Below are 24,363 nucleotides of genomic sequence, written 5' to 3' on the forward strand. Positions count from 1 at the left end.
AAATATTAATTTAAAAAAATAATGTTTTTTAAAAGTACTTTTAAAAAAATTATGAAGACCAATTCACAATCAATCCATTATTTAACGATAAAATTAAAAAAAAAAATCAATCTAAAAACAACACAATAAAACTACCAAAATCTACTTGAATTAACTTGTAAAACTCGTAACTCGGGTGATGAGACTGAAACTTAAAAAAAATAAAAAAAAAATCATGAAATATAATTCCTTATCAAAACAATATTAAATGATAAATTTTTTTAAAAAAATTATCAATTAAAAATAATTTAAATCAACTATGTTAACTTATTCACCCAAAACATCCATCATAAAACCAAAACTAAGAACATGTATTTTTTTAAAACAAAATATTACCAACAATGTTTTGCACACATTAAAAGGACGTCCTATTTTAGCTAGTTTTGTAGACAATAATTAATACTAGTGGTATTCTTTCCTTTTGTTGAAATGGTCGCTGACTAGATGTTGCTTTGCGTACTTGATGGACTACGTGGATAGTACGATTTTTAAGACCAGAAGGAAGGATGACCTTGTCCGATCCCTCCCCTGTGGCTCTTCCTTACCTCAGGGGTCGAGAGGTGTACGAAGAGTCCCAGTCTAGCTAGCTGTCTCTTTCTAACAATAACAAGAATTCCAACGACCGACCGCGTGAAAACCGACCGCTACTAAAGAGAATCAAATATCTACGGACAAATGATTGGCCTCTCTCGAAACTGAAAGAACGTGGTCCTTCAACCGAAGAAAAAAATATTAATTAATTAAATAAAACTTAATTTAATTTATATATATAAAAGATTATTCTAGACGGTACAAAAAAAAGTTGAATTTCAAGCTTATACTTTCATTAGAACGTAAAATTAAAATCCCACTTGAGTGAAATATACATTTTAATTAAAATTTAAATTATTTAAATGAAGTTGACTCGCAGCTTATCGTGTAGCAGCCAGTTATAATAAAATTTATTTGAGCAAATAAATAAGAGTTAGAAATTGTCTAGTCAATTTATACAGGAACAAAACCTTCAAGATTATCACATCGAATTTTAATTTATATTTAGAGTATTTTAGCCTAGTCTCCGACTTCCATATTATTAAATTAGGTCGTCCCATTTGAATTTGAAGCAGGCAAGTTCCACTTTCACTTGTACATCCATGAAAACGTTTTTTTTACAGGAAGGGAATTTTGTACTGCGGACGTCATGTATTCGATACCATACAAAGGAAACTTCTCAGCCCTCAAATCCCAAACTTTTGAGAGTGGAGTGTGTGTCAGCGAGCTCTCTTTACGCTTTAGTGCCTAAACCACGCCCAGCACGCCATTTAAGATCCCGTACGTAGTACGGTGTTCAAATATATATTTAAATTTTTTTATATATATTTAAATTAAATTTTTTAGTATTTTTAAATCGAGTTAAAAATATATTTTTTAAAATACATTATTTTTAAAAATATATGATTTTAATATATATTTTTAAAAATATACGCTTTAGTAATGATTGACAAACCAAGTTTTTTGTCTTTTTTCTTTCAATCGAAACTTTATTTAAAAAGAATATTTCTACAATTTTGGCTTAATGGATTGATGCCTTGTGGAACGGAAGGAGGGAACAAAGTGCGCACTGAGCTGTGTACGTAGAAGTAGCCATGAAACTTCTACAGGACATGATGTGGTGTGATTAAAAAGGGACAGACATGTTTACATAAAATGTCAGCTCAGACACAACTCGTCCCAGCATTTCTCACACATGGAATGGCAGTACTGTAGTGGTGACTGGTGAGCCGAGGAAGGCAACTAACTTCATCATACTCCACCGAGCCATTTCCTGTTTATTTCTTGGAAGCACTCAGTACTGACACAAATAATTATTGGAGTAAGAAGTGAGGGTCTATCTTTAATTCGAGAAGTATTTAATAATAATAATAAAAAACTCATTACGGTAGTCTTGATAATAATTTTTATACATGTTTTTTAAAGTATTTTTTTTTAATATATTAAAATAATAATTTTTTTTATTTTTTAAAATTATTTTTAATATCAGTATATCAAAATGATATGAAAACACCAAAAACTATTAATTTCAAGTAGAAAAAATAAAAAAAAAATTAATTTTTTAAAAAACATTTTTAAAATGTAAAAACAAATAGGACTTTTTTGAACAGCAAAGAGCTGCGACGAATAAAAAAAGTTATTTTTTTAATACATCAAGTTAATATATTTTAAAATCACTAGAAAATAATTTGACATTTTTTTTATGAATACAAAGATTAGTTTAAAGATATGAAGGGAAAAAAAAACACGAAATTTACGAGCAGATAAAGAAACATAAAGGAAGGCATGTGCGTTGATTCTAAAGCAGGGATGGGTAGAGTAGCAATACAAAAAATCTCATGCTAATCCTTCACTTCAATTATAAAACCTACATTAATCATTTTATTTTATAAGATCACCCTAGAATCTTTGCTTTAGCTAAATTAATCTCATGCTGTTTATTATTGTACCCTAGAATCCAATAAAAGCTTGCAATAAATATTTTTTAGAAAAATAAAGAATAATCAAGTTAGTATAGATAATTTATTTAAAACTAAAAAAAGAAATTATGAATCAATCGAGAAGAAAAATAGTTTGGAGATCCAGAAGCACATTGGTCGCATGTGGTCCCTGCTTGACTTTCCTGATTCAGGGTTTCTTTTTCTTCGATCTTTGGACTTGTAACCGTTGATGTTGCTTTCCTGTCTTGGTGGACGCTGAGATGGAATGATTTATAATAGAATGAATTTGACCTTATCCAATCCGTCAAATGGTTTGATTGTTGTCCTTTCATTAACCTCCGGAGTCATCAGCGATTCAGCGTACGAGCCAGCATTCTCCTGCTAATGAAAACTCCCAAAGACAATTTCAACGACCGTGTAGAAATCGACAGAAACCCTCTCTAGAACGTTAGATACTTGACAGCCGAGCTAATTTTTGTTTGAGTTACCTCTACGGTTCTTCTACTGGAATATAATTATTTTTTAAAATATTTTTTTAAAAAAAATATATTAAAATGTTTTTTTTATTTTAATATATTAATATTTTTCATATTAATATATTAAAATAATCTAAAAATACTAAAAAAAATTAATTTAAAATAAAATAATAGTAAATTTTAATGAAAAACATGTTAAAACCAATTCCTAATATATTTTGGTTTGGTCTTCCAAGCAACTTTTTAAGTTGGTGCTAGATTGTTTGGAAATACGGTCCAACCTGTTTTTTTAAAAATTTTAAAATCTATTTCTTGTTTAAAATTAATAATTTTTTAGTGTTTTTGGATTATTTTGATCCGCTGATATCAAAAATAATTTTTTAAAAATAATAAAAAAATTATTTTGATGCATTTATGATTAAAAAGTACTTTAAAAAACAACCACAACCACACTCCCAAACACACAATAATAAAACCGTTTAAAAATTAAAAATTTCAAATTTCAAATTTCGGACACTCTTTATCTATTCTATTCTTTAAATTATTTTGTAGAGTGTGATAATTTATCATTTTTTAACAACTGTGCTAGTAACAAAAAGAAACTAATAATTTCTCTGGAAATTGTACTGCCGATGTCATGTATTCAAGGAAACTTCCAAGGTATCGAATACAAACTTTCCAGAGTGGGAGTATATGCCAGCAACCTCTCTTTATCAAAGTTGTCAATTCTGTTCCGTTTCATTCGAAATGACCGAAACATTCCGTACCAATTCAAAAAACGAAACAAAATGAAACAAATTTCATCTCATTTTAAATCTCAGTCCGTTTCGGATTTGTCGGCTAAATTCCGCCCAGAACGTTCCAGTTTCATTCCACATGTTCCGTTCCGCTCTTGAAAAGCCATTGAATCAAATTGAACCTTGTTCAATTTAATTAATTAAATCAACCAATTATAAAAAGCTTTTTTTCATTACTATTTTCAATAACAATGATATTAATAATAATTTTGAAAATTATTATTACTATTTTCATTAACAATGATATTAATTTTTTAAAATTAGATTTATCTCTAATATATATGGTTTATATTCATGTTTTTTTTTTTTATGTTTATACTTTGTAGGAATTTGAGCAAAATAATGGATGTTTTAGATTCTATTAGCCTTGATAACATTGACCTAACTTTATATTTAAAATATTTGTGTTAAAACATTTTACTTTCATAATATTTTGATATTTTATTTAAGTTGAATTACTTTAAGTTAAAGATCTATTTAATCTTTACTATTTAGAAATATTTTAAATTTTAAAATTATATTTGTTTGGCATTGTGTTTGTATTGTATAATTTATAATTAATTTATCTTGAATTTGAATTATATTTGTTGAATATATATATATATATATATATATATATATATGACCAGTACAACCCCGAAACGGCATGCCAAAACACTCCAAAACTGAAACATTGCATTCCAATTAAAAAAACAAAACACCTACCGAAACGGAATTGACAACCTTGCTGTTTACTCATTTAATGCTAGAGTGCTAAAGCCAAGCACAATAAGCCGCGTGCACTTCAACCGCGTGCACAATAAGCTCTCTTTACTCTTTTAATGTTTCCCACGTCACATGGAAAAAAAAAAAAAAACCCTCCTTTGACACCAAATGTCCAGAACAACACTCCAAAACATCCCCACGTGCCTTTATAGCCTTCAAACCCCGTGTGCATTAAGCGTGACAGCTGGTTAGCCACGTCACTATTGCCATCCATATATACTCCCCCCCCCCCTTTCTCTCTCATAAAAAAAACACAAATTCGCAGCAGAGCAGAACAAATCAAAAGAAAACATTTGACGCAGGAAGCACAAGTGCAAAACAGTTTAAAAAATGCAAAGATCTCCAAAGAGGCCCAAAATCAATGAAGCTCCGTCAGCGACTCTCTTTTCACCGCCGGCAGCTCCACCGCTAAGATTGACCCAAGAGCAGGAGGTGGCCGTGATGGTTGCTGCTCTCAAAAACGTAGTTTCTGGCACCGCTTCAATGGATTTCTCAAGGGAGATGAATAGTATTAATATGCCAATCATCACTTCACATCCACAATTTGGAAGTGCAAGCAATAACGGGAATGGTTTTTGCAACTCTATATTGCCTCCATCTTCGGATCTTGACACGTGTGGTGTTTGCAAGATCAAAGGGTGCTTAGGATGCAACTTTTTCCCGCCAAATCAAGAAGATAAAAAGGACGACAAGAAAGGGAAACGAAAGAGAGTAAAGAAGAATTATAGAGGTGTAAGGCAACGGCCATGGGGAAAATGGGCTGCAGAGATAAGAGATCCACGGAAAGCGGCAAGGGTTTGGTTAGGGACGTTTAACACTGCAGAGGAGGCGGCAAGGGCTTATGATAAGGCAGCCATTGATTTTAGAGGGCCAAGAGCTAAGCTTAATTTTCCATTTCCTGATAGTGGTATTGCTAGTTTTGAAGAGAGTAAAGAAAAGCAAGAAAAGCAGCAGGAAATCAGTGAGAAGAGAAGTGAATTTGAAACGGAAACGGGGAAAGACAATGAGTTCTTGGATAATATTGTAGACGAAGAGTTACAAGAATGGATGGCGATGATTATGGATTTTGGTAATGGTGGTTCTTCCAATTCTTCCGGTACCGCAAGTGCTGCTGCTACCATTGGTTTTTAATTAAAGTTCCAGGTTTTGTTAATGTTAATTTAGGTGCCTAAGAATGGCAGCTGTAAGAAATTTTCGATTCTTTTGTTATTTTTCAAGAAAGAATCATCAAGTCGCTGGTCGTAGAATGTTAACTTGTACAATTCTTACTGTACAATTTAAGGAAATTTGTACTAAATTGTTGTTTCGAGTGGCATAGAGAATTAACGAGACAAAAGGTTCCGCACACACGAGTTCCTCTGTTTTTCTGCTCTGTAGTCTGTTCCCGCTCTGTTTTGAGCTGCTGCGAAAACCTGGACTGTTGACCAGGGACCCACGTCAGGTATAAATTGACAGGAAAATCTCACCTGATGAAAGGGCCACTGTGGTCCTGTGGGTTCCACTCATGTTGCAGGGTAATGTCCATTCCTCTTTCAGAAGTGACAGTGCCACCTGTACACGCAGCAACCAAGCTACGATGACTTGACCATGCCATGTAATTTAGCATGTGGGTTTTCTCAGTGGACAACAAGACGAGGAATCAATTTCCAATCTTGTTGAACATGTGTGTAAATAAACCATCACGTGTAAAAAAGAAGTTGAGCAAGCTGAAAAGAAACGAAAGATAATGGCGATGATAAGAATATCCAGAGAGTAAGAGAGTGATTAAAGTTTTTAATTGGAGCCAGATACTAAATTATCACTTGATTGGTTGATTTGGTGGGGATTAGAGGTTTGCTTTACTCGAGTGATTGTGACTTTGTCTGGAAGCAGAAAGGGCCCTGCCAATAAATAATTGAGTTCAACTAAACACATGTTAATTTCACCACATTGTTTATGCAAAACGATGTGATCGTGGCAAACTTTTTAAAGCTGATATAGTGCCTCTTTCTTGTCATCTGTGCGCGTTGCATAGTGAATATAGTCTTCCTATAGTGAATATAGTCTTCCTTCTTTCTTTTTTAAAAAAGAAATCAAATCAAATCGGATTGTGGTGCAAATCACTCTCTCGAGTAGATTAATTAAGCAATTAAAAAAGACTCCTAATCTTTTTCCTTGTGAAACGACAGATTCCTCTATTACACCAGCAATCTAGAATTAACACGATGATCATTTTTCTCCTTCAATCAACTATGTTGCATTTGCTTTATTGTGTCTCATCAAGTTCTTGATGTCCCTAGTTTCTCTATTGCCAGTGAATGATGGATTTGAAACTTAACTTCGCTTGGACTTGAAGGCATAACAGTATCATTGTACTTATAGCAGATTTTATTTTTGTAAATCTCAATTCGAGATCCAATGATTTTAATCTGGAAAACGAAATCATCGATGCCATTAATGCTAATTATAGTTAGATATCCACTTAGTAAAGAAAGAAAGTCGAAAGCTTGGAAGAATATCAAGTTTCATAGAAAGTGCAGGTTTTCCTCTTACGGATGGATGAATAGCATGTTTGTACGAATCCAACTACATGGAGTTATATCCCTTGTGGCTATAAGGAGTTGGTTAGGGTTGATGGGGTCAGTTTTTTTTTTGTTCTTTCTCTTTTTAATTTCAAAACGATAAAAAAAAAACGGATTTTTTCCGAGTACGGATTACAGAACAAGAAAAGATGATTATTCCCTCGGTAGAAATTCACAGCTAAAGCACAACCTGTGAAAATTAGGACATGAAACGCGTGTTATATTACTTACACTGGCTTTATTCCTAAAACTCATGATTCCAATAAAGACAAAAGACAAAACCCGTGTAATGTCGCCTGTTTTCACCCCCAGCTTCAATGAGAAAAAGGAATTAATCACAAACGTTAAAATGCATGCCACGTCTAGGCGACAAGGCCTAATCTAGGGGCAGCCAGTCGGCTAAAGAAGTATCTGATCCCTTAAGGAAAAAAAAAAAAACATTTACGCTGTCACGTGCGCTGCTATTTTAAATTAGCAATGGTAAGGCGCATATTTTTATTCTCATCAACCAGGCTCCACATTCTAACATCTAAAGCTCAAACCATCTGAGCTGGAAGCCCATGTCTTAATTACCAATTTATTGATTATTCAACATCAACACAAAACATCCTTTATCTTGGTGTTTCTGAACGCGCTCAATTTCAGAGCCAATCTGTTCATACATAGCCAAGAAGAAAAATATATCAGGATTCCTTTCCTTTCTACAATCATTCTGACCTCGGATCGTGCTTTAGAATAAAAATCAGTGAAACTCATGATAGGCCAGAAATCTTAATGACGCAATTTGCAAGAAACGAAGTTTCATACATTTATTCACCTTAAAAAACAACTATTCACAAGGTAATGGTAAGAAAACAAGATGAAAGATTCACACTAGATTCAAGTAGAAGCCAAAATCAACTAGAAGATGCGGAAAATGAAGCAAATTAAACTGAAGATAGCAGAAATGAACTGTACAAATCGAAAAGAAATAAACAAGGACGGTTCAGTTTCAGCCACGTGAGCGTTTGCCAGAAAGGCTGATAGAACTGACTTTCATTGGGGTTGCCACCACCAGTGGAGCTTCTGGGGAGTCACTGACAGCATAATTCTCATGCATGAAACGGCTTTCTACAATAGACTCGTCCTTCAACACAATCTTGTAACAATAACAGCTCTTGAGACCATGCTGATTTCGGTAGCAGTCGTGAGCGCTGTTCTTCACCCGCTGGAAATCCCATATCACACTGAACTTGCCCACTGTCACGACTAGGTGACGCTCTTGTTTACCATTCTCGGTGACCTGAAAGATAACATTGAACATGAGACAAACGCATAAACCAATAGAGTCCATTAATATCAGGGCATAACAGGATGACAAGCAATTGCAAACACCCGACTCAGGACCATAAACGGGTTAACACTTGTAGATTAATGTGAGGATTTAGACGCTTTTCTCCACTACATTAAGTGGATAACATTGGGGAAATCACATTCACATGAATGTCCAAAGAGTTCACATGGTGAAACAAATTCTATATTTCCATGAATTGATTATGCCATCAACTTCATCTTGCTTGATAAATCCAATTTTTTCAACTCCACGGACCATTTATTAAAGTAATGTTTATGCTATCAGTTGACAGTTTAAACCTTCTATTTCTTTCTCTGTCTTATATCTCTATCAATTTACCGTTACTTCTCTACACTGAAGGTTCACCGGGACACTGATATAGGAGAAAGAAAGAACAAATGCATCCAAGCTACAAAATTCATTACAAAATTGGAACACAATAAAGATTTACCAAGTATCATGAATATATTGTTTTCTAGCAAGATAACTAACATGGTTACTTATGAAACTTATCAACCATGTTTGCTAATTCATGAAATTGCCTAGGACACTTGAAAGCATTAGCCAGTTTGTGTGGATGCTATTCCCATAGAGGTTGAAATGGTGGTTATGCTAAATAGATTTTACTCTATGCATCATAATAGGCGATTGCAAAGCCTGCAAGATTGACTTATCATGTTTAACAAAAGGATTTCCGTATGCATACACTAACAAGAGCACAAAAATTGGAAGTGAAATGTAAACTCAAGACAGTCTTATGGTGGTTCTTGCTGTTTAAGGATTTTTCAGCTAGAAAATTCAGCTTGAAAAACAGATAGCATGAAGCACAACTTCTGCGAGGATCTTATTTATGGCCCCATTAAATGCACTTCGTGTGTATTTAAATAATGATCAGAGAATTATCAAACTGAACACAATTGCCACATATTAATTAAAAGCGGTAGCCAGTTTAAAGTAACAGTAAATAGCACATAGCAACCAACAACAAAGGCATATAAACGCAATAACAAAAACATACTGCAAAAGCATTGACAGGTATGTGTGCTTACCCATGAGAAATGGCCACCGTGAAACTTATTATTCGCACCAGCCAAATGTGAATCCAAAGGAGTCAGCTTCAACAATCTTGGAGCTGGTATCTTATTTCCCATTCTACCACCAAAACCAGTCTTAGTCTTTCCATCCTTATCTGTAAACAGGGTGCAAATGAGGATCAAATACGTATCAGTTGTCCCCAACACCCATTTACCATCATATGTAACATCCACATGAGTGATCGGTGAACCAAGCCCTGGAAAAGCCGTCTTAGCCTGCCTCATTGATGTCTTGGAATACAACCTAATCTTCCCATCACGTGATCCGACAACTATTGATCCATCACCCGTACTAGCAAAGCACTGAAAATTAGTCCCTCTGGAAAACTGATGCCCCTGACTCCAATTCAAAACCGGTGAATCACCACCCTTAACAATATCCTGCACTATCCCTCTCCTATCCCTCATATCCCATTGACACAACCTATTATCATCCAACCCCAAAAATGTACTCTCCGATGGATCCAATTGCGACCCTTTAGTGTCATTTGTTATATCCCTCATGGTAATTTCTGTCCCATCTTTCTCAAACTTCCACTCAGTCACAATCTTCCCCGTCTCAATATCAAGGTGCTTAATCCCAGTTGAATGTGGCTTCCCTTCCTTCAATGGACTCATTAACATCATATTCGTCTCCGCCCTCATTAACATTGCCTTCTTTGGCGTAGATTGCTCCAAACTAGACCCTTCACTCCTATTACTGTCAAACTTCACACAAATACCCTTCCCATAAATCCCTTTATTATAATTCCTAAGAACTTGAACACCCAAATCATTAACCAAAAAACTATTATCTAAAGCACCTAAACTCAAACTTTGCACACCCCCATTCGCTGCCTCCTCAAACTCCTCCAATAAATCCTGATTAACACGCACTGGCTCTTCCTCCTTCTCCTCCACTGCATCTTCCCACATCGAATCATCAGCTATTTCAGGCTTAAGCCAACCAATAAACTCCTTTGAATAAATTTTCAACTTATTTTCTTCAGTAGCATTAAGCCCGTGAACATTTTCAAACAAACAATCTTGAAACAAACTTAAAAACTTCCTGTACTCCTCATCACTAAAAAATCTCAGAGCCCAAACACCATTATTCACAAAATCGACTCGCCTTTGATCACCAAACATTTTCAATTGCATTTCCGTCGAAATCCTAGCTTTCACTTTAGACCCCACTTTCAAAACCCAAAATGAATTCCCATCGCCTTCCTTGTCATCATGATCAGAATCGGAATCATCAGGGCCGTTAGTTTTGATGAATTTGTAAGAAGTGAGTTTATCAGAGAGGATCCATTTAGCATTTGGCGAGTCACCGCCTATGTGGAGGTAGAGCTTGACGGTGTTGAGGGTAGTTTGGGAATTTGAAGGGTATTTGAGTTTGAGGGATTTGAGTTTGGAATCGATTTCATCCAGGGTTTTTTTGGACGAGGAAGTGGCTTGTGGGGTTTCCTGGCGTTCAACGGCGTCGTAATGGAATTCTTCTTCTTCTTCTTCTACTTCTTCTTCTTCTGATTGGTATTCTGATTCCGTATCTGAGAATTCTTGGCCTTCACGGCTTTGAGAGGTTCCCATTTTGCTTTGAGCTCTTGGAAAAAGAGTAATGATGTTCTTGGGATTAGTGAATTGAATGAAAGAGAGACTGGTGGGTTTGGAATATGATCTATCTGACGGAGAGAAGATAAGATAAGAGAGTGGAATTTTCAGATTTGTGTTGATTGATGGATTAGACTGATCTCTTGGAGGCAGTTATGGGTTTTATTTATAGACGATCTTTATTGACCGGTTATATCGGTTTTAATTATAGATTTAGTTTTTTGCATTGATGCCCTCAGGTCTATTATATTTGTATTGGTGGCTTTTTTAAAACAAATCTAGCAATTTGCAAACGAATTTTGAATTTCATGGTTCGAATGCCCCCCCCCCCCCACTCTTATGTTTGGTAACTCATAATGGCTTGTAATAATTGTTTTTATATGAGAAAAAAATCAAAACAACAAGACTAATCTTTTCACTATAATCTAGAAAAGAGAAAATTAAATAAATGATATTATTCAAATCATGCTTGTACTTTGAGTAAATTATATTTTTTAATCTGATTTGTATTGAAGTTATTTATTTTCATAGACATTGTCAAGACAGTATAAAAAAAAAGAGTTAGCTATCAATAAAAGAGATAACTCTTATGTGTTATAATATAATTGAACAAAGTATTTTAAATTATTTTCAATTAAAATAAGAAAATTGATCAATTTGAAAAAAAATTAAAATATGGAACTCATCCAAAGAAATATGCAAGATAGAAAAAACAATAAATGGTGACTTCATAATGTTGAATTTTCTTATCATTTCCATCGAACCAACGAAGGTGAGATCATGGATGCATTATCGCATAGGGAGGGTGTAGAAAGGATGCTTCGAGTAAAAGAAAGTAGACCTGCGAAAACATTAAAGTTAAGGGGCCCCAAAGCAAAAACGCCCCACCCTTTGTCATCTGCAAGACTACCGGCTATCGATTGTTACACTTTAGCGTCGAACAAACGTCCGCAATTTACTTGGCATCGAAGTCTCGAAGACACCGAGGTTCGCTTGTAAAGGTTGCCACGTGTTATCCCCGTGTTTGGATCGTGTCATCAGAGAAACTTTAAACGTGGTTAAGAAATATCCTATCTGTCATTAGTATTTCTTTAATCACTAACAGGACCACACATCTTCCTTAAGATGAGAAAATTAACCCAAAACAAAATTTTAATTCAACAGTTAGAAAGAGTACCTCATCTTTTTTCTTCGAATCTCGTGATGGCGCGATTCCCTTAATACCGATTAACTATATTATCACCGCCCTGCGGTATAGCCGATTATAGTTTTGAAATCCGATCCGGTTATTAATTCGGTCAAGTGATTGGGTCACAGATTAGATGAGTTGACTCAGGTAAACCCGGGTCAAAAAAAAAAAAAAACTTTTGTGTTCTTGATGCCTAATAACAAGAATAATTAGCGGTTCCGAATTTCCAATAGCCACTGACTACCCTTCCTGCCTTGTGAGACACAGTTTTCTCAACCAATCAATGAGCAATTATTATAGAATTTTTACGCGTCATTATCCCAGTTGCAACAAGATCTGACAATATATTAACTTATCATCAAGAAGTTGGGAAGAAGGAAGAATGACCCCTTTTTTTATTTTTTTAAATATATATATATATATATATATATATATATATAATTTTTTATTTAATATCAAATATATTTTTTAAAAATACTTTAACTTTAAAAAACTATTCTAAACATACAACATCATCCATCACGACAGCTTAATTATTTTATCTACACACAAAATTGAAATCCATCCTGAAAATTATAAATGATCCCCACTACGAAAACAAAAATAAAATTAATACACATAAAATTTGTTGTTAAGAGGAAAAATTAATATATATATATATATATATATATTAATCATCCGCTACCTCTCAAAATGGATGAAGATTCCTTCCCACCCCATTAACATTAGACAGAAACCCCACCAAATCCGGCCTGTAAGGCAAATAGGAGCGGCGTTTATCACCATCTTTACTCCTCATGTAATAATGTTCTTGAAATTGAAACAAACCTCCTCCAGCTCCTTTCGCATCTTTTCTTTTCTCTGTGCCCTGTTTATTATGGTTCCCATCTTGGTCATCGTTGCCTAATCTCTGATGATGGAGGCCACTCTTCTTGTTATTAGGCATTAAGAACACAAAAGTATCCTTACCATCACTATTACTCCGGTGAATAAAATCTTTGAACTTCCATCTCTTTGAATTAGAACCTGTAGAGCTGCTTTTCTTGCAGCTCCCTGGAGACCCCTCCTCCTTCTTTGGCGCCCACACACAGTAAGTTTCAGGCTCTAGGCTGTCAATATCATCAGCTTCCGATGAAGAACACGAAAAGGTTTCACGGTCCTCGTAGAAGAGCTTCCTGAGGGGTAATCTATTTGGTTTCTTGGCATCTTGGGTACTATTGGTTGCAGTTTTCGATCTGGGTAGGGATTCTTGATCGTCTAAAAGTAACAATTGCTTCTGTCACGCTGCGTTCACTCCTCCCTGAATCTTTAATTTTATCCATCAAAACCATCTCTCCTCGTCTCTCTCTTACTATAGTTAATTGACCGGGTCTCACCCGGGTTTGACCGGGTGGACTGGGTTTCGCCGGGCCAATTCCCAAGCGGGTTTTTGCCTCCATTCGGACCGGTCCCAGGCCCGGGTCGGCCGGGTCCCGGGTCGACCCGCCGGGCCGGTCCGGGTTTTAAAACTCTGCTATAGATGATATTATTCTTTTTAATATAAAAAATATCAAGATATTGTTAATTGTTTTCAAAAACAAATTACATGGAGAATAATTTAATGATACCTGATTAACTTAACTTGATATATTTAAAGATAATTTGAATGATTAATACAAATATAATTTGATTTTAAAAAAGTCAAAACATGTTTTTTTGAAATATTAAAATGACAACATATTAGATCAACTTAGGTTAACATGTTAAATCCGTTACCCGGGTTATAAGATCTTGATAATCCTACAGAAAAAGAAATAATATCAAACTTAATTCTCAACCAACCCAATGTTGAATGATGAAATTGAAAATGAAATTCAATTAAAAAACGAGTAGAGTAAACTTGGGTTAACCTACAAAAAATGAATCATAAGATCGAGATAACACCATAAAAAGCAAATCAAAACAAACTATAAAACTCTATTCCAAATTAATCCAATGTTGAATGATAAAATTAAAAAGACAACATAAAAACTCACTCGAGTCAACCAATCAGTCCTATGACCCGGGTCATAAGATTAGGATAACTTCATTGAATAAAAACTTATAAAGCTTAATTCCTAATCAACTTAATATTAAAGGATAAAATTAAAAAAAAAAACCAATAAAAAAATGATAAAAAACCCTGAGTCCACCGGCCTAGCTCTCAACCCAGGTCAAAAGACTGAGATAACTCCATAACAAGCGAATTGAAAAGATTATAAAGTTTGATTTCCGATCAACCCAATTTTAAAGGATGAAATTGAAAATACATAATTAAAAAATGAATAAAAAATGACATGAGTCAACACGGTTAACTCGCAAAACTTGCAATCTACATCATGAGACCATGATGATTCCATAGAAAGCAAATCGAAACAAATTATGAAGCCTTATAATCAATAAATCTAATGTTGAAGGATGAAATTAAAAAAAATAAAAACTAATATTTAAATTATAAAAAAAAGTCCTCAAAGATTTTTTTATCAAAGTGAAAAAATGATTGGCTTTTCATTATTCATTGTTATAGTAAAAGGCTAATATATGTTAACTAGATAGATGTCCCGCGTGATACTACGAGACAAAAATCAAAACAATCTTGCAGTGTATCTACATTACAAATACAAAGCTAATCCCAAAAATAAAGTATTTGCCAATAAACTAAAATAGAACTTTCAATACTTGCTAAGATTGTGATGAAGTAATCTAACAAAATGATGTGTGTCGGTATGAGCAACGACCAGCGCATCTGTACACATTCTGCATTGAAGCTTAGAAAGCTAGTGATTCTTTATTTTATTTTTTGTTAGAATTTGCAAATAATGAGCATAAGCAAGATTGAAGAAGACATTTTTTTTTTTTGGTGATATAAAAGCCAAATAAATTAATAAAGAAGGGATTGAATATAAGAACATGTTGTCTTTGTTCCACGTGTTGGGAAGTAATTGAAACGCATGTTAAAGGCAATAAGAAGTTAAGATGGCAATATGCCTTGATCAAGCAATAAAACAATGGTAAAGGGGAGTGTGATAACACCTACAAATCTGAGCTTGACATGCGTGGTTTCTTCACAGGTGAAGGTGAAGTGCGCTGTGTTGCCAGCAGTTGACTATTGTCGGCATAACCTGGATCTTGTTAAGGTTTACTGCATAAAAATAAAAAATCATAGATCAAGCATTTGAAAGATGATTAACAAACAATGAAACTTACACAAAAAGAGAATTTGAAGGCAGAGAAAAAAAAGGCTTGCCTTTATGGTGCTGCGTCGCCGTCGAAATGCAATCTTCTCTTTGCTTTAACTGGGAAGTCTGGTGGTCATGTCACTGGTTGTGTGGAAGCAGCTATTATGTTTGTTGATTAATGAGACACCACACTTACAGGAGTGACAGGGCTGTGTGGAGGTGGTGGCGTTGAGTCTGAAAGAGCAGCAACCACGATAGGTGTTGCTAATGAATTTGGCTGTTGGGACAGCTTGCTAAGGGCACTTCGAGGGACATCATCAAATCTTTATAGACGACTATGTCGCATCGATTTCCACCAGCCTTGGAAGCACCAAATCTAAGCTGAAAGATGAAGCTTTTCTAAGCTCGCGGTAATCATTGGAGATGTGATGACAAAAGGATTGCTAAATTTCTTGTTGTAAACATAATGATGTGCTGACGAACCAAAAAAGTTCTCAGCAGCCTTCTCGACCAAAAGAAAGCTTGTTGCATCTTCTTCATCAGTCACAACACATTCCAATTGAAACCTGCATGGATGTTGGGGCCAAAAAAGCAAAAATCTTAAAGCATTGATGGCAAATTTTTTTTAAGATAAAGTTTGTTAATTTATAAGGCAACACACCATGAAACCGACAACCAGGTAGAAGTTTACAGCAAAATCTACAACTACATGTATATACATAGTAATTTATCTTTCTTATAAAGCATCGCGGCCAGCTATCCGGCAGGTAATGACATCTGCAGGAGAGGATATTCCTACTTCCAAGCCAGAAATTTTGTAGTGCTGACAAACATATGAAACAAAGTTAGAAGCAATATCAAGACATAGCAAACCACATAACTAGTGTTATTTTACCAAAGATGGTCACACCCAACTAACCTTCTGCATTTGAGCTTGGTTTGCTCTCCTTCCAGTTCCTCTAATTCGATTTCTTTCCCTTTGATAAGTTTCTCTACAGCTTTCATCTATAATAGAGTGCAACCAAAATGATTGGTGTCTTTTTAGTTAGAAATGAAATATTTAGGCTGATATTGAAGCGACATTTATAAGAAATCCTCACCTCATCTGGAGAAGCGTTGACGCGAGCTGCCAGGATGTATGTGGTGCTATTGGAGATTACACATCTTTCCAGGGATTCTGTAATCTAGGGATAAAAAAGAAGCTAAAGAAAAAGTTATAAACAAGAGAAAGCAGTCACCAAGCAGTGAAAAGGGGGGAATTACATGCTTAGATCCTGAGTAATTATAAACTAGCTCAGAATGAAAAGTGCGTGTGGCCAGTGAATCCCTGGACGCTATAAGAGTCTTATGTGCTGCTGCCAGAAGAGGGAAAACATCTGGTATCTGTCACAGCAATCAATATATGCAACATTAAAATAAAATTGACCAAAGTGCAGCCCGGAAGGCCGATCCACAAAAAAAGATATATAGAAAGAAAACAACAGGCTGGATTGATTAAAGTTTTTTCTGTAAGGAAACATACAAGTGATGCATTGAGAAATGCAACTTCTGGTTCTAGCTTTCCAGCTTGCATAGAATCTAGAAGTTCACTGCAAGATAAAAAAGTATTTTAGGAGCCTAAAGGCACACGCAAGGTTGATATTTCTCAGAAGCTAGTAGGTCACAGCTGATTCAATAAAAATGTTCCAAATTTAAAATTAAGAAATTTCTATCACGAACCTGATAGGATGGCCATTTCTTTAATTTAATGCACAAACTTTATTCTTACTGTTATGCTAAGAATTCAGTTCTCCTTCATGCACTTGCTCAAACGATATGTTTTTCAGCAATCCTCAATAACATTTTCCCACAAAATGGACAGGTTAAAGAGCTGCTTAGGCAGTTCATCTCAAAGTATCACCAATGGTTGGCAAGATCCAAGAGGACTTCATGAAACTTCTTGCATGTTGCCCTAAAACGATTGTAACGCGAACATCTAATCACAAGAAAGAAACCAAATAAAAAGGCTTATAAAGTCTTGTTCATTGTCATTATAAGAGGTATTGGATGGTAATCACCAACAGGCGCTTGAAACCATAGATGTGTAAAACCCGGCCTGGTCAAGTGTCATGCAAAACTATTTTTTTTTTTTGTTTTTTACCATAGTAACATTGTTTTGGTGTTAAAAACAAACCCTTAATATCATAGTTTTAGTGTCTTTTAAAAAAATTCAAATCCTAGGTCAACCGGCCCCTTGGGCTAAGCTGAGTCTTGTAACCACTTCTAACCAAGTGATAGGCAAATTAGATTATATGCATCTGACAAGAGTGCAGTACTTGTATCAATTGGTGAAAATCACTAAAGAAGAGAAATCTTGTTGAGAGAACACAAAATCGCAGACTCAGAGTTGCAGTGTTCAGTTCTCAAGAGTCAAGACCCGATATATAAAGGAGTAAACTTCCGCATCAAGTCTCGAATAATGAATGAAGTGTGATTTTACTGGTAGGCGAATTTGAAGAATCAGATTAAGTAATCTTCTAGCTATGTCTTCCCTCATCTCCCCTGCATTATTTACAATGTTAAACTAACAGTTAATTAAGCTAAACTGAGTTCAAACTGTGATATCTGAACTCCTTTGTACATCTCCGACCAAATAAGATGTAAAGAGCACTCGATGAAAAATTTCGTTGTCTAGACGCCCTAACCAACACAATCAAAAGGGCCCACAGAAATAAGAGTTTTCATACAATCACCATGTTAATATTTTACATATTCTGAAGCCTGTCTACCTGCTAATAAAACAATGTCAATATCTGGTTCTATGAAAATTGAAAGGCAACAAGAACCAAGAGCTTATACAACCAAAGATGCCATTTTCCCTGTATTTTCTTGCTAATACCAAAAACAAAGAAACCCACTGACTATAAGGTCATCTTTCTCTATATTATTAGGAACATCTGCCTTAATTTGCATAGAATTGAGTCTTTACTCCGTATTTCCACCAAAGATTTGACTTTATCTTCGTTAACAAACTCACATCGTTGTTTGCTAGTAAAGCCTTCATCCGGCGAAGATGGCGGCTGAATCAGAAAGAACGAAATTGATGGTCTCTGATTTTCTGAGATATATATAGAACTGGGCCAAGAAGGAGCCGCCGGCCCATACTCGAATTTATGGGGCCCAAAAATGGTAGGATCGCGCCAGGTAGGGGTCGAACCTACGACTTTCTGCTTAGGAAACAGACGCTCTATCCACTGAGCTACAGGCGCGTAGATGCCATGTAAATGTCATAAATATTATTTACCAAAGCACAAAACCTGCTCCGAGAGAACCAAAAAATAAAAAATAAACATCAAGGGGGTGAGTGACCTGGTCAAGCACGCGATTCAATATCATTTTGCCATTTATATCTTCAAGCACAGCCTTGGACGTGTCCTATTTGGAATTGGAGCCCCAGGGAAAATCAAACAAAACTTGCCAATAATACCATTTTGCCATTTCTATCTTCAAGCACAGCCTTGGACGTGTCCCATTTGGAATTGGGAACATGCAATGCCCCAGGGAAAACTAAACAAAACTTGCCAATTTTCCATTCTTTCTGGTTCCCTTTCCCAACCCCACAATGTCCCTTTCCATCTTCCTCCTATGGCTTGTGTGCATCCCCCTCTCTGTCCATCCACTCCCTGCTCCTGGAGGTAACAACTAACAACATTATGTAAACCTTTTTTCTCATGTCGTTCTATTCTGTCTTCAAATATATTTTTTTCTTTGCTTTCTATACATGATAGAGCTGAACATTTTATGCATGATTATTGCTTTGGTTCATGACAACCTTGTAATGCAGGTTTTCAATTAAATTGTGGTGCGTCCGAGGACATAACTCATGGCAACCTCAAATACATTCCGGACAAAGGTTTCATATCTGTTGGAAACAAATCAGCCATCAAAACAGCAGATGTATTGCCTGTATTGTCCACATTGCGCTTCTTTCCTGATACCTCAGCAAAAAAATATTGCTATGTACTTCCTGTGATCAAAGGAGGGAAATATTTAGTTAGGACTACCTATTATTATGGAGGTTATGATGGGGGGAAAGAGCCTCCAGTATTTGACCAGATTATTCAAGGGACTAAATGGAGCACTGTCAATACCACAGAAGATTATGCGAATGGGATGAGTTCATATTATGAGATTATTGTGGCTTCATTGGCTAAGACATTGAGTGTTTGTCTTGCAAGAAATGTGCACACTACTTCTAGTCCTTTTATATCAGCTCTTGAAATAGAGTACCTTGGAAATTCGGTGTACAATTCGACAGATTTTTCAAAGTATGCGCTTGTTACTGTTGCTCGAGACAATTTTGGAGCAGATGAAGAAATAATTGGGTATGCAAATTAGCCTGCTATTCATTTCTTTTCCTTTATTAGTTTATGTCTTTTTTCTTTAAAGAAAAACTAGTGAAAACATACTGGAGACTTCTGATGGTGAATATGTAAAAACAATTGAACCTAGTTTTCCAGATGATCAATTCAACCGGTTGTGGCAGCCATATATAGATCAGAACCCTGTTGTTGAATGCCAAAACAATATTAGTTCTTCAGAGTTTTGGAACTTTCCTCCTCAGAGAGCATTCGCATCAGCAATCACAACAAGCAGAGGAAAGACAATAAAAATCCAGTGGCCACCAGTGTCGCTTCCCAGCACCAAATACTACATCGCACTCTATTTCCAGGACAACCGGACACCGAGCCCATACAGCTGGAGGGTCTTCAGTGTTTCTATTAATGGACAGAATTTTTACAAGGATCTCAATGTGACAGCAAACGGCGTGACTGTTTATGGGTCAGAGTGGCCTCTTTCTGGGCAGACAGAAATCACCTTGACTCCAGGGAACAATATACCTGTTGGACCTGTGATCAATGCTGGTGAAATATATCACATTTTGCCTCTTGGTGGAAGAACTCTAACAAGAGATGGTAGCCCATTATTGCCTAGTTATGACCACCTATTTGTGGAAGGTCTTTTCTTGCCTTGTCTTGACAGTTCTCTGGTTTCCATATTTCGTAGTGATGGCAATGGAAAATTTAGCAAGAAGGTTTGTTAATCCACCGTCCGATTGGAGTGGCGACCCTTGCCTGCCTCCAGAGAATTCGTGGACAGGAGTTAAATGTTCCCAAGATAAATTGGCTCGAGTTGTTGCTTTGTAAGTTCACTTTAATTTACCACTTATTTTAATGAGCTTAAATTAAACTACTTGAACAAGGTACGTTAGCAGGTGTTATAGATCTTTGAACTTGGTTAAGGCATATCAGTTCTGCAATAAAATTACAGTTCTACAGAACTCAATTGGAAAATCAACCAAAGCATAACTAACTCTGTTGGGCTACTTTTTTTGTTTTCTGTATTGCATGAAGGAACCTTACAAGCATGGGCATCTCTGGGTCACTACCCTCAAGCCTAGCCAATCTAACTGCAGTCACCCATATGTAAGAAACTTAGCCTGCTTAATTATGCTTGAATCCAAGTACTCGTTTTTGTTGTTTGATCAACAGTGATAACTTTGAATTTGAATATTCTGCTTATAGTTGGCTAGGAGGGAACAAACTCTCAGGTTCCATCCCAAACTTGAGCACACTGAAAGAGCTACAAACTCTGTATGTTCTAGGAATGATTCCTTAATTGCTTCATTTATGATTAGCTTCTTTAGGTTCCTTGTACTTGTTGCAGATTTGTGATATTTGTCCATTTATGATCTCATGAAGGCATTTGGAAAACAATAAGCTCGAAGGGACGATTCCTCAATCTTTAGGCCAACTTGGGCAGCTTCACGAGTTGTAAGTTCATCCTTATCGCCAAAAAAGTTATACACATCGTATTATTAACACTATCAGCTAAACATATTCTATCTCTGGTTGACAGATTCCTCCAAAATAACAATCTTGATGGCAGGGTCCCAGATTCGCTGCGAAATAAGAAGGGCTTAAATATTCAGTATGAACTATGGACAAAGCTGCTTTCTTTTAGCGATTGTTTTAGCATGATATTTATATGAAAAATGTCATATCTTGTGTCTACAATTTTCTGGATATGGCACTCAACTGTTAAAATCAAAGTTTATAGACAATGTTCCATAGATTTCATTGCTGCTAATAAAGTCAAGCTGTATTTACCTCTAATGGTGATTCTGTTCTTGTTATAGGGTGTCTCCTGGGAATCATCACTCTTCCTGAGTAAGCATAACGCAAATGGAGAACCAAGGAGAGGGGCGCAGCAAGTTTTTCCTTCACCACTTAAGGATGTGACTGGGAAGATTTTAGGGCCTAATGTGATTGGAACCCATAATTCTGGAGGGACAGGAAAGAGATCAGATGTATCATAGTAACAATGTCTAAGTTGTGTGAGTGCGTTCTAACAATGTGATTTTGCAACATTGCATTGCAATTACAGTGAAAGTTGTACACAAGACTTAACATATTTTAAATGCTACATAAAACTACATGATTGCTTATGATGCCCCCCTAGGAGGACTAGGAGGTCGTTGGTGGAGGAGAAAAGCAATTTCTCTTGAGAAAAGAACATACCGCTTTATGTGCGAATTGATGTTGCCATTCTGGGCATCTGACGCTGGCAGAAGAGGACCAAATGCTTTCTTCTGTTTCCCCATTTCTTAATTTATTTTAGATCTTCAACAATGCAGCTGTGTTTTGGTTATAACAGGTGGTTAATGAGTGTTTCATCTGCAATTTATAGCAAAAGTTGAAAACGAACCTCATTTCTAAATCCCATAATTTGTGCTCGTCGTGTTTAAAAATATGGTAATAATTAATTTTTAAAGTATTTTTTACTTGGAAATATATTAAAATAATTTTTTTAATTTTTTTTTAATATTAACACATCAAAATAATCTAAAAATATCAAAAATATTAAGTTAAAATAAAAAATTTTAAAAAAAAATTTTTGCAAAAAATTTTTAAAACATAAAAACAAATATTCCATTCATGTCTTCTCCTAAACACGGTATGAACCTTTCTTTCCCAGCTACCATTACAATTTACAGATTTTTTGACCGTCCCAGACACAAATTGCCGACTTGCTGTCTTCCTTTTAATATTGGATTTCTCAAACTAACTTCCATATTATTTTTTTTCTTCCAATCAGTTATATATATACATAAAAATTTATTTAATCTCCTCTTATATTTGAATCCAAAATAAAAAACAAATCAAAATTTTTTCCACTCCCTTTTTTAAGAAAGGGGCTGAAAGCCCAAATAACAGAAAATTACATATAATAATTTCGTTGTAAAGCCACTCCTATAACTTTAATAAAAATAAAATACCTACGGAGCAGATTTAATAAGATATAAATAATAAGACATGAAAACTTAATGGTCGGTGAAAATCATAATTTGCAAGCCAATTCGCACACTTATTGCACTGCTTATTACACCAAAATTTCTTGCAGGAAAAATACCTGCGATGTCACCATCCAAATCTTGAGTCCCTAACTGACAGTATAGAAGCTTCGGAATATTCTTATCAAAAACAAATTATATAAAAATTTCATAATTATTGCAATATCTTTTAAAATATTATATTCTTCAAAACCAATAAAATCAAATAATATTTCAAAAAAAATTATCATTAGATAAAATAAAATAAGTAATTCATAACAAACATTGTCAAAATCAAATAATATTTCAAAAAAAATTATCATTAGATAAAATAAAATAAGTAATTCATAACAAACATTGTCAAAATCAAAACTTAATTAAAATAAGATAATAGTGGAGTATCTAAAATATCGAATCAAAACTAAAAAAAAGCCTCGCGAAACAAGTAAGACATACCGACTAAAACTAGAGAAGTAAGAACACTCAACAAAATCTAACTGCTAATAGAAACTAAGAATTTGAAATAGTATTAAAAGGAGGGATGAGTTCAACCAACTCAGTGAAGGAATAACATTTAACATATATCTTATATATTAATAGTTTGCAAGTCGATATATCTTGATATAAATATACATATTAAACATATTATTGTAAAATAATGGAATATATATTAGAGATCAGATGACATCCAAATATGACTAGATGACACTCGAAGGTGATCACTGTGGGAGGATCAATCGTTATAAGCTGATGCTTCTCTCACTAACTAAGTATACATAATACTTTATGCACATATACATAACATGGAGTTATTGACAAGTATACCGTTATCAAGATATAATAGATACTTTTAATATTTATCAAAGTGATGTATATCATATCAAATAGAATTTAATTCGACAAAATACGAGTGTGAAACTCAAGAATAGATGAGTATTCATATAATAAAACAATATATACAAATATTCAAGAATTAATAAATTGTACTCATTATATAATCAACATACATATATTATTTATATTATATGCATATTAAAGATTATTTCATTCATCCGAAAAACAAGAACAAAAGATAACAAATGCAGAACCGAAGACTAATGAAGATCGTTAAGAGGAACATCAACAAAACTTATAACGGATACAAAAAATAATAAAAAACGACTCGAAGCAAAGTAACATAAAAGATTAAAAATCTAAGTTTAGAGACTAAAACATAAATATAAGGTTGGATTATCTCACTCAATCGATCCCGAACATAATCCAAATTGATCAAACCTAATAGAACCCATAAAACTTTTGGTCAATCAGAATGACCAATCAGTCAACCACTATCATAGATCAACCAGTCGATCAATTTAGACCAACCAGTCGACTAGCAGTATCAAGCAAAACTAGTTGGCTGGTTGATTAGGATTTCCAGAATCTCGATTTGCTAGTTTCCAAAACCACAAATCCCCAAAATAAACCTTATGTTCT

The 24,363-nt window shown here is 34.8% G+C and overlaps 5 protein-coding genes and 1 non-coding gene across 6 annotated transcripts; 2 read left to right on the plus strand and 4 right to left on the minus strand.

The window, feature by feature from the left end:
- The first annotated feature begins 4,781 nt into the window (after positions 1-4,781).
- LOC7490035 (ethylene-responsive transcription factor ERF109) lies at positions 4,782-5,895 on the plus strand. Its single transcript, XM_002313815.3, has one exon. It carries the CDS (start codon positions 4,879-4,881, stop codon positions 5,677-5,679), a length of 801 nt encoding a protein of 266 aa, XP_002313851.2. The 5' UTR covers positions 4,782-4,878; the 3' UTR covers positions 5,680-5,895.
- Positions 5,896-7,892: 1,997 nt separating this feature from the next.
- Positions 7,893-11,275, minus strand: LOC7490034 (protein CYPRO4). Its single transcript, XM_002313081.4, has 2 exons — positions 9,492-11,275; positions 7,893-8,391 (listed from the first exon to the last, which is right to left on the minus strand). The coding sequence occupies exons 1-2, from the start codon at positions 11,106-11,108 to the stop codon at positions 8,101-8,103; spliced, it is 1,908 nt and encodes a 635-aa protein (XP_002313117.2). The 5' UTR covers positions 11,109-11,275; the 3' UTR covers positions 7,893-8,100.
- Positions 11,276-13,006: 1,731 nt separating this feature from the next.
- Positions 13,007-13,649, minus strand: LOC127905776 (uncharacterized). Its single transcript, XM_052455828.1, has 2 exons — positions 13,534-13,649; positions 13,007-13,427 (listed from the first exon to the last, which is right to left on the minus strand). The coding sequence occupies exons 1-2, from the start codon at positions 13,647-13,649 to the stop codon at positions 13,007-13,009; spliced, it is 537 nt and encodes a 178-aa protein (XP_052311788.1).
- Positions 13,650-16,556: 2,907 nt separating this feature from the next.
- On the minus strand, positions 16,557-18,137 carry LOC18102110 (uncharacterized). Its single transcript, XM_052455829.1, has 6 exons — positions 18,112-18,137; positions 17,416-17,490; positions 17,038-17,104; positions 16,779-16,898; positions 16,616-16,699; positions 16,557-16,580 (listed from the first exon to the last, which is right to left on the minus strand). The coding sequence occupies exons 1-6, from the start codon at positions 18,135-18,137 to the stop codon at positions 16,557-16,559; spliced, it is 396 nt and encodes a 131-aa protein (XP_052311789.1).
- Positions 18,138-18,690: 553 nt separating this feature from the next.
- Positions 18,691-18,763, minus strand: TRNAR-CCU (transfer RNA arginine (anticodon CCU)). Its single transcript has one exon. It is a non-coding gene; the product is annotated as a tRNA-Arg (tRNA).
- A 194-nt stretch (positions 18,764-18,957) lies between these two features.
- On the plus strand, positions 18,958-22,002 carry LOC7457530 (probable LRR receptor-like serine/threonine-protein kinase At1g67720). The gene is made up of 9 exons (XM_024607977.2): positions 18,958-19,189; positions 19,339-19,879; positions 20,007-20,470; positions 20,562-20,697; positions 20,909-20,980; positions 21,080-21,148; positions 21,257-21,328; positions 21,414-21,485; positions 21,694-22,002. Exons 1-9 carry the CDS (start codon positions 19,117-19,119, stop codon positions 21,722-21,724), a joined length of 1,530 nt encoding a protein of 509 aa, XP_024463745.2. The 5' UTR covers positions 18,958-19,116; the 3' UTR covers positions 21,725-22,002.
- Positions 22,003-24,363: the final 2,361 nt, after the last annotated feature.

The sequence above is a fragment of the Populus trichocarpa genome, chromosome 9, assembly GCF_000002775.5.
Source record: "Populus trichocarpa isolate Nisqually-1 chromosome 9, P.trichocarpa_v4.1, whole genome shotgun sequence".
Taxonomy (NCBI): Eukaryota; Viridiplantae; Streptophyta; class Magnoliopsida; order Malpighiales; family Salicaceae; genus Populus; species Populus trichocarpa.

Bases quoted from the DNA above. Each gene is read 5' to 3' on its own strand.
- LOC7457530 (XM_024607977.2), top strand. From the start codon at position 19,117: ATGTCCCTTTCCATCTTCCTCCTATGGCTTGTGTGCATCCCCCTCTCT. The intron at 19,190-19,338 runs GTAACAACTAAC...CTTGTAATGCAG, and splicing joins TCCACTCCCTGCTCCTGGAG to GTTTTCAATTAAATTGTGGT. The intron at 19,880-20,006 runs GTATGCAAATTA...AATTGAACCTAG, and splicing joins GCAGATGAAGAAATAATTGG to TTTTCCAGATGATCAATTCA.
- LOC7490035 (XM_002313815.3), top strand. From the start codon at position 4,879: ATGCAAAGATCTCCAAAGAGGCCCAAAATCAATGAAGCTCCGTCAGCG.
- LOC18102110 (XM_052455829.1), bottom strand. From the start codon at position 18,137: ATGTACAAAGGAGTTCAGATATCACA. The intron at 16,899-17,037 runs GTATGTTTCCTT...TTGCTGTGACAG, and splicing joins CATTTCTCAATGCATCACTT to ATACCAGATGTTTTCCCTCT. The intron at 16,700-16,778 runs GTAATTCCCCCC...TTTTATCCCTAG, and splicing joins ATTACTCAGGATCTAAGCAT to ATTACAGAATCCCTGGAAAG.
- LOC7490034 (XM_002313081.4), bottom strand. From the start codon at position 11,108: ATGGGAACCTCTCAAAGCCGTGAAGGCCAAGAATTCTCAGATACGGAA. The intron at 8,392-9,491 runs GTAAGCACACAT...GTTATCTTTCAG, and splicing joins ACGGTGGCCATTTCTCATGG to GTCACCGAGAATGGTAAACA.
- LOC127905776 (XM_052455828.1), bottom strand. From the start codon at position 13,649: ATGGTTTTGATGGATAAAATTAAAGATTCAGGGAGGAGTGAACGCAGC. The intron at 13,428-13,533 runs GTACCCAAGATG...TGATATTGACAG, and splicing joins ATCGAAAACTGCAACCAATA to CCTAGAGCCTGAAACTTACT.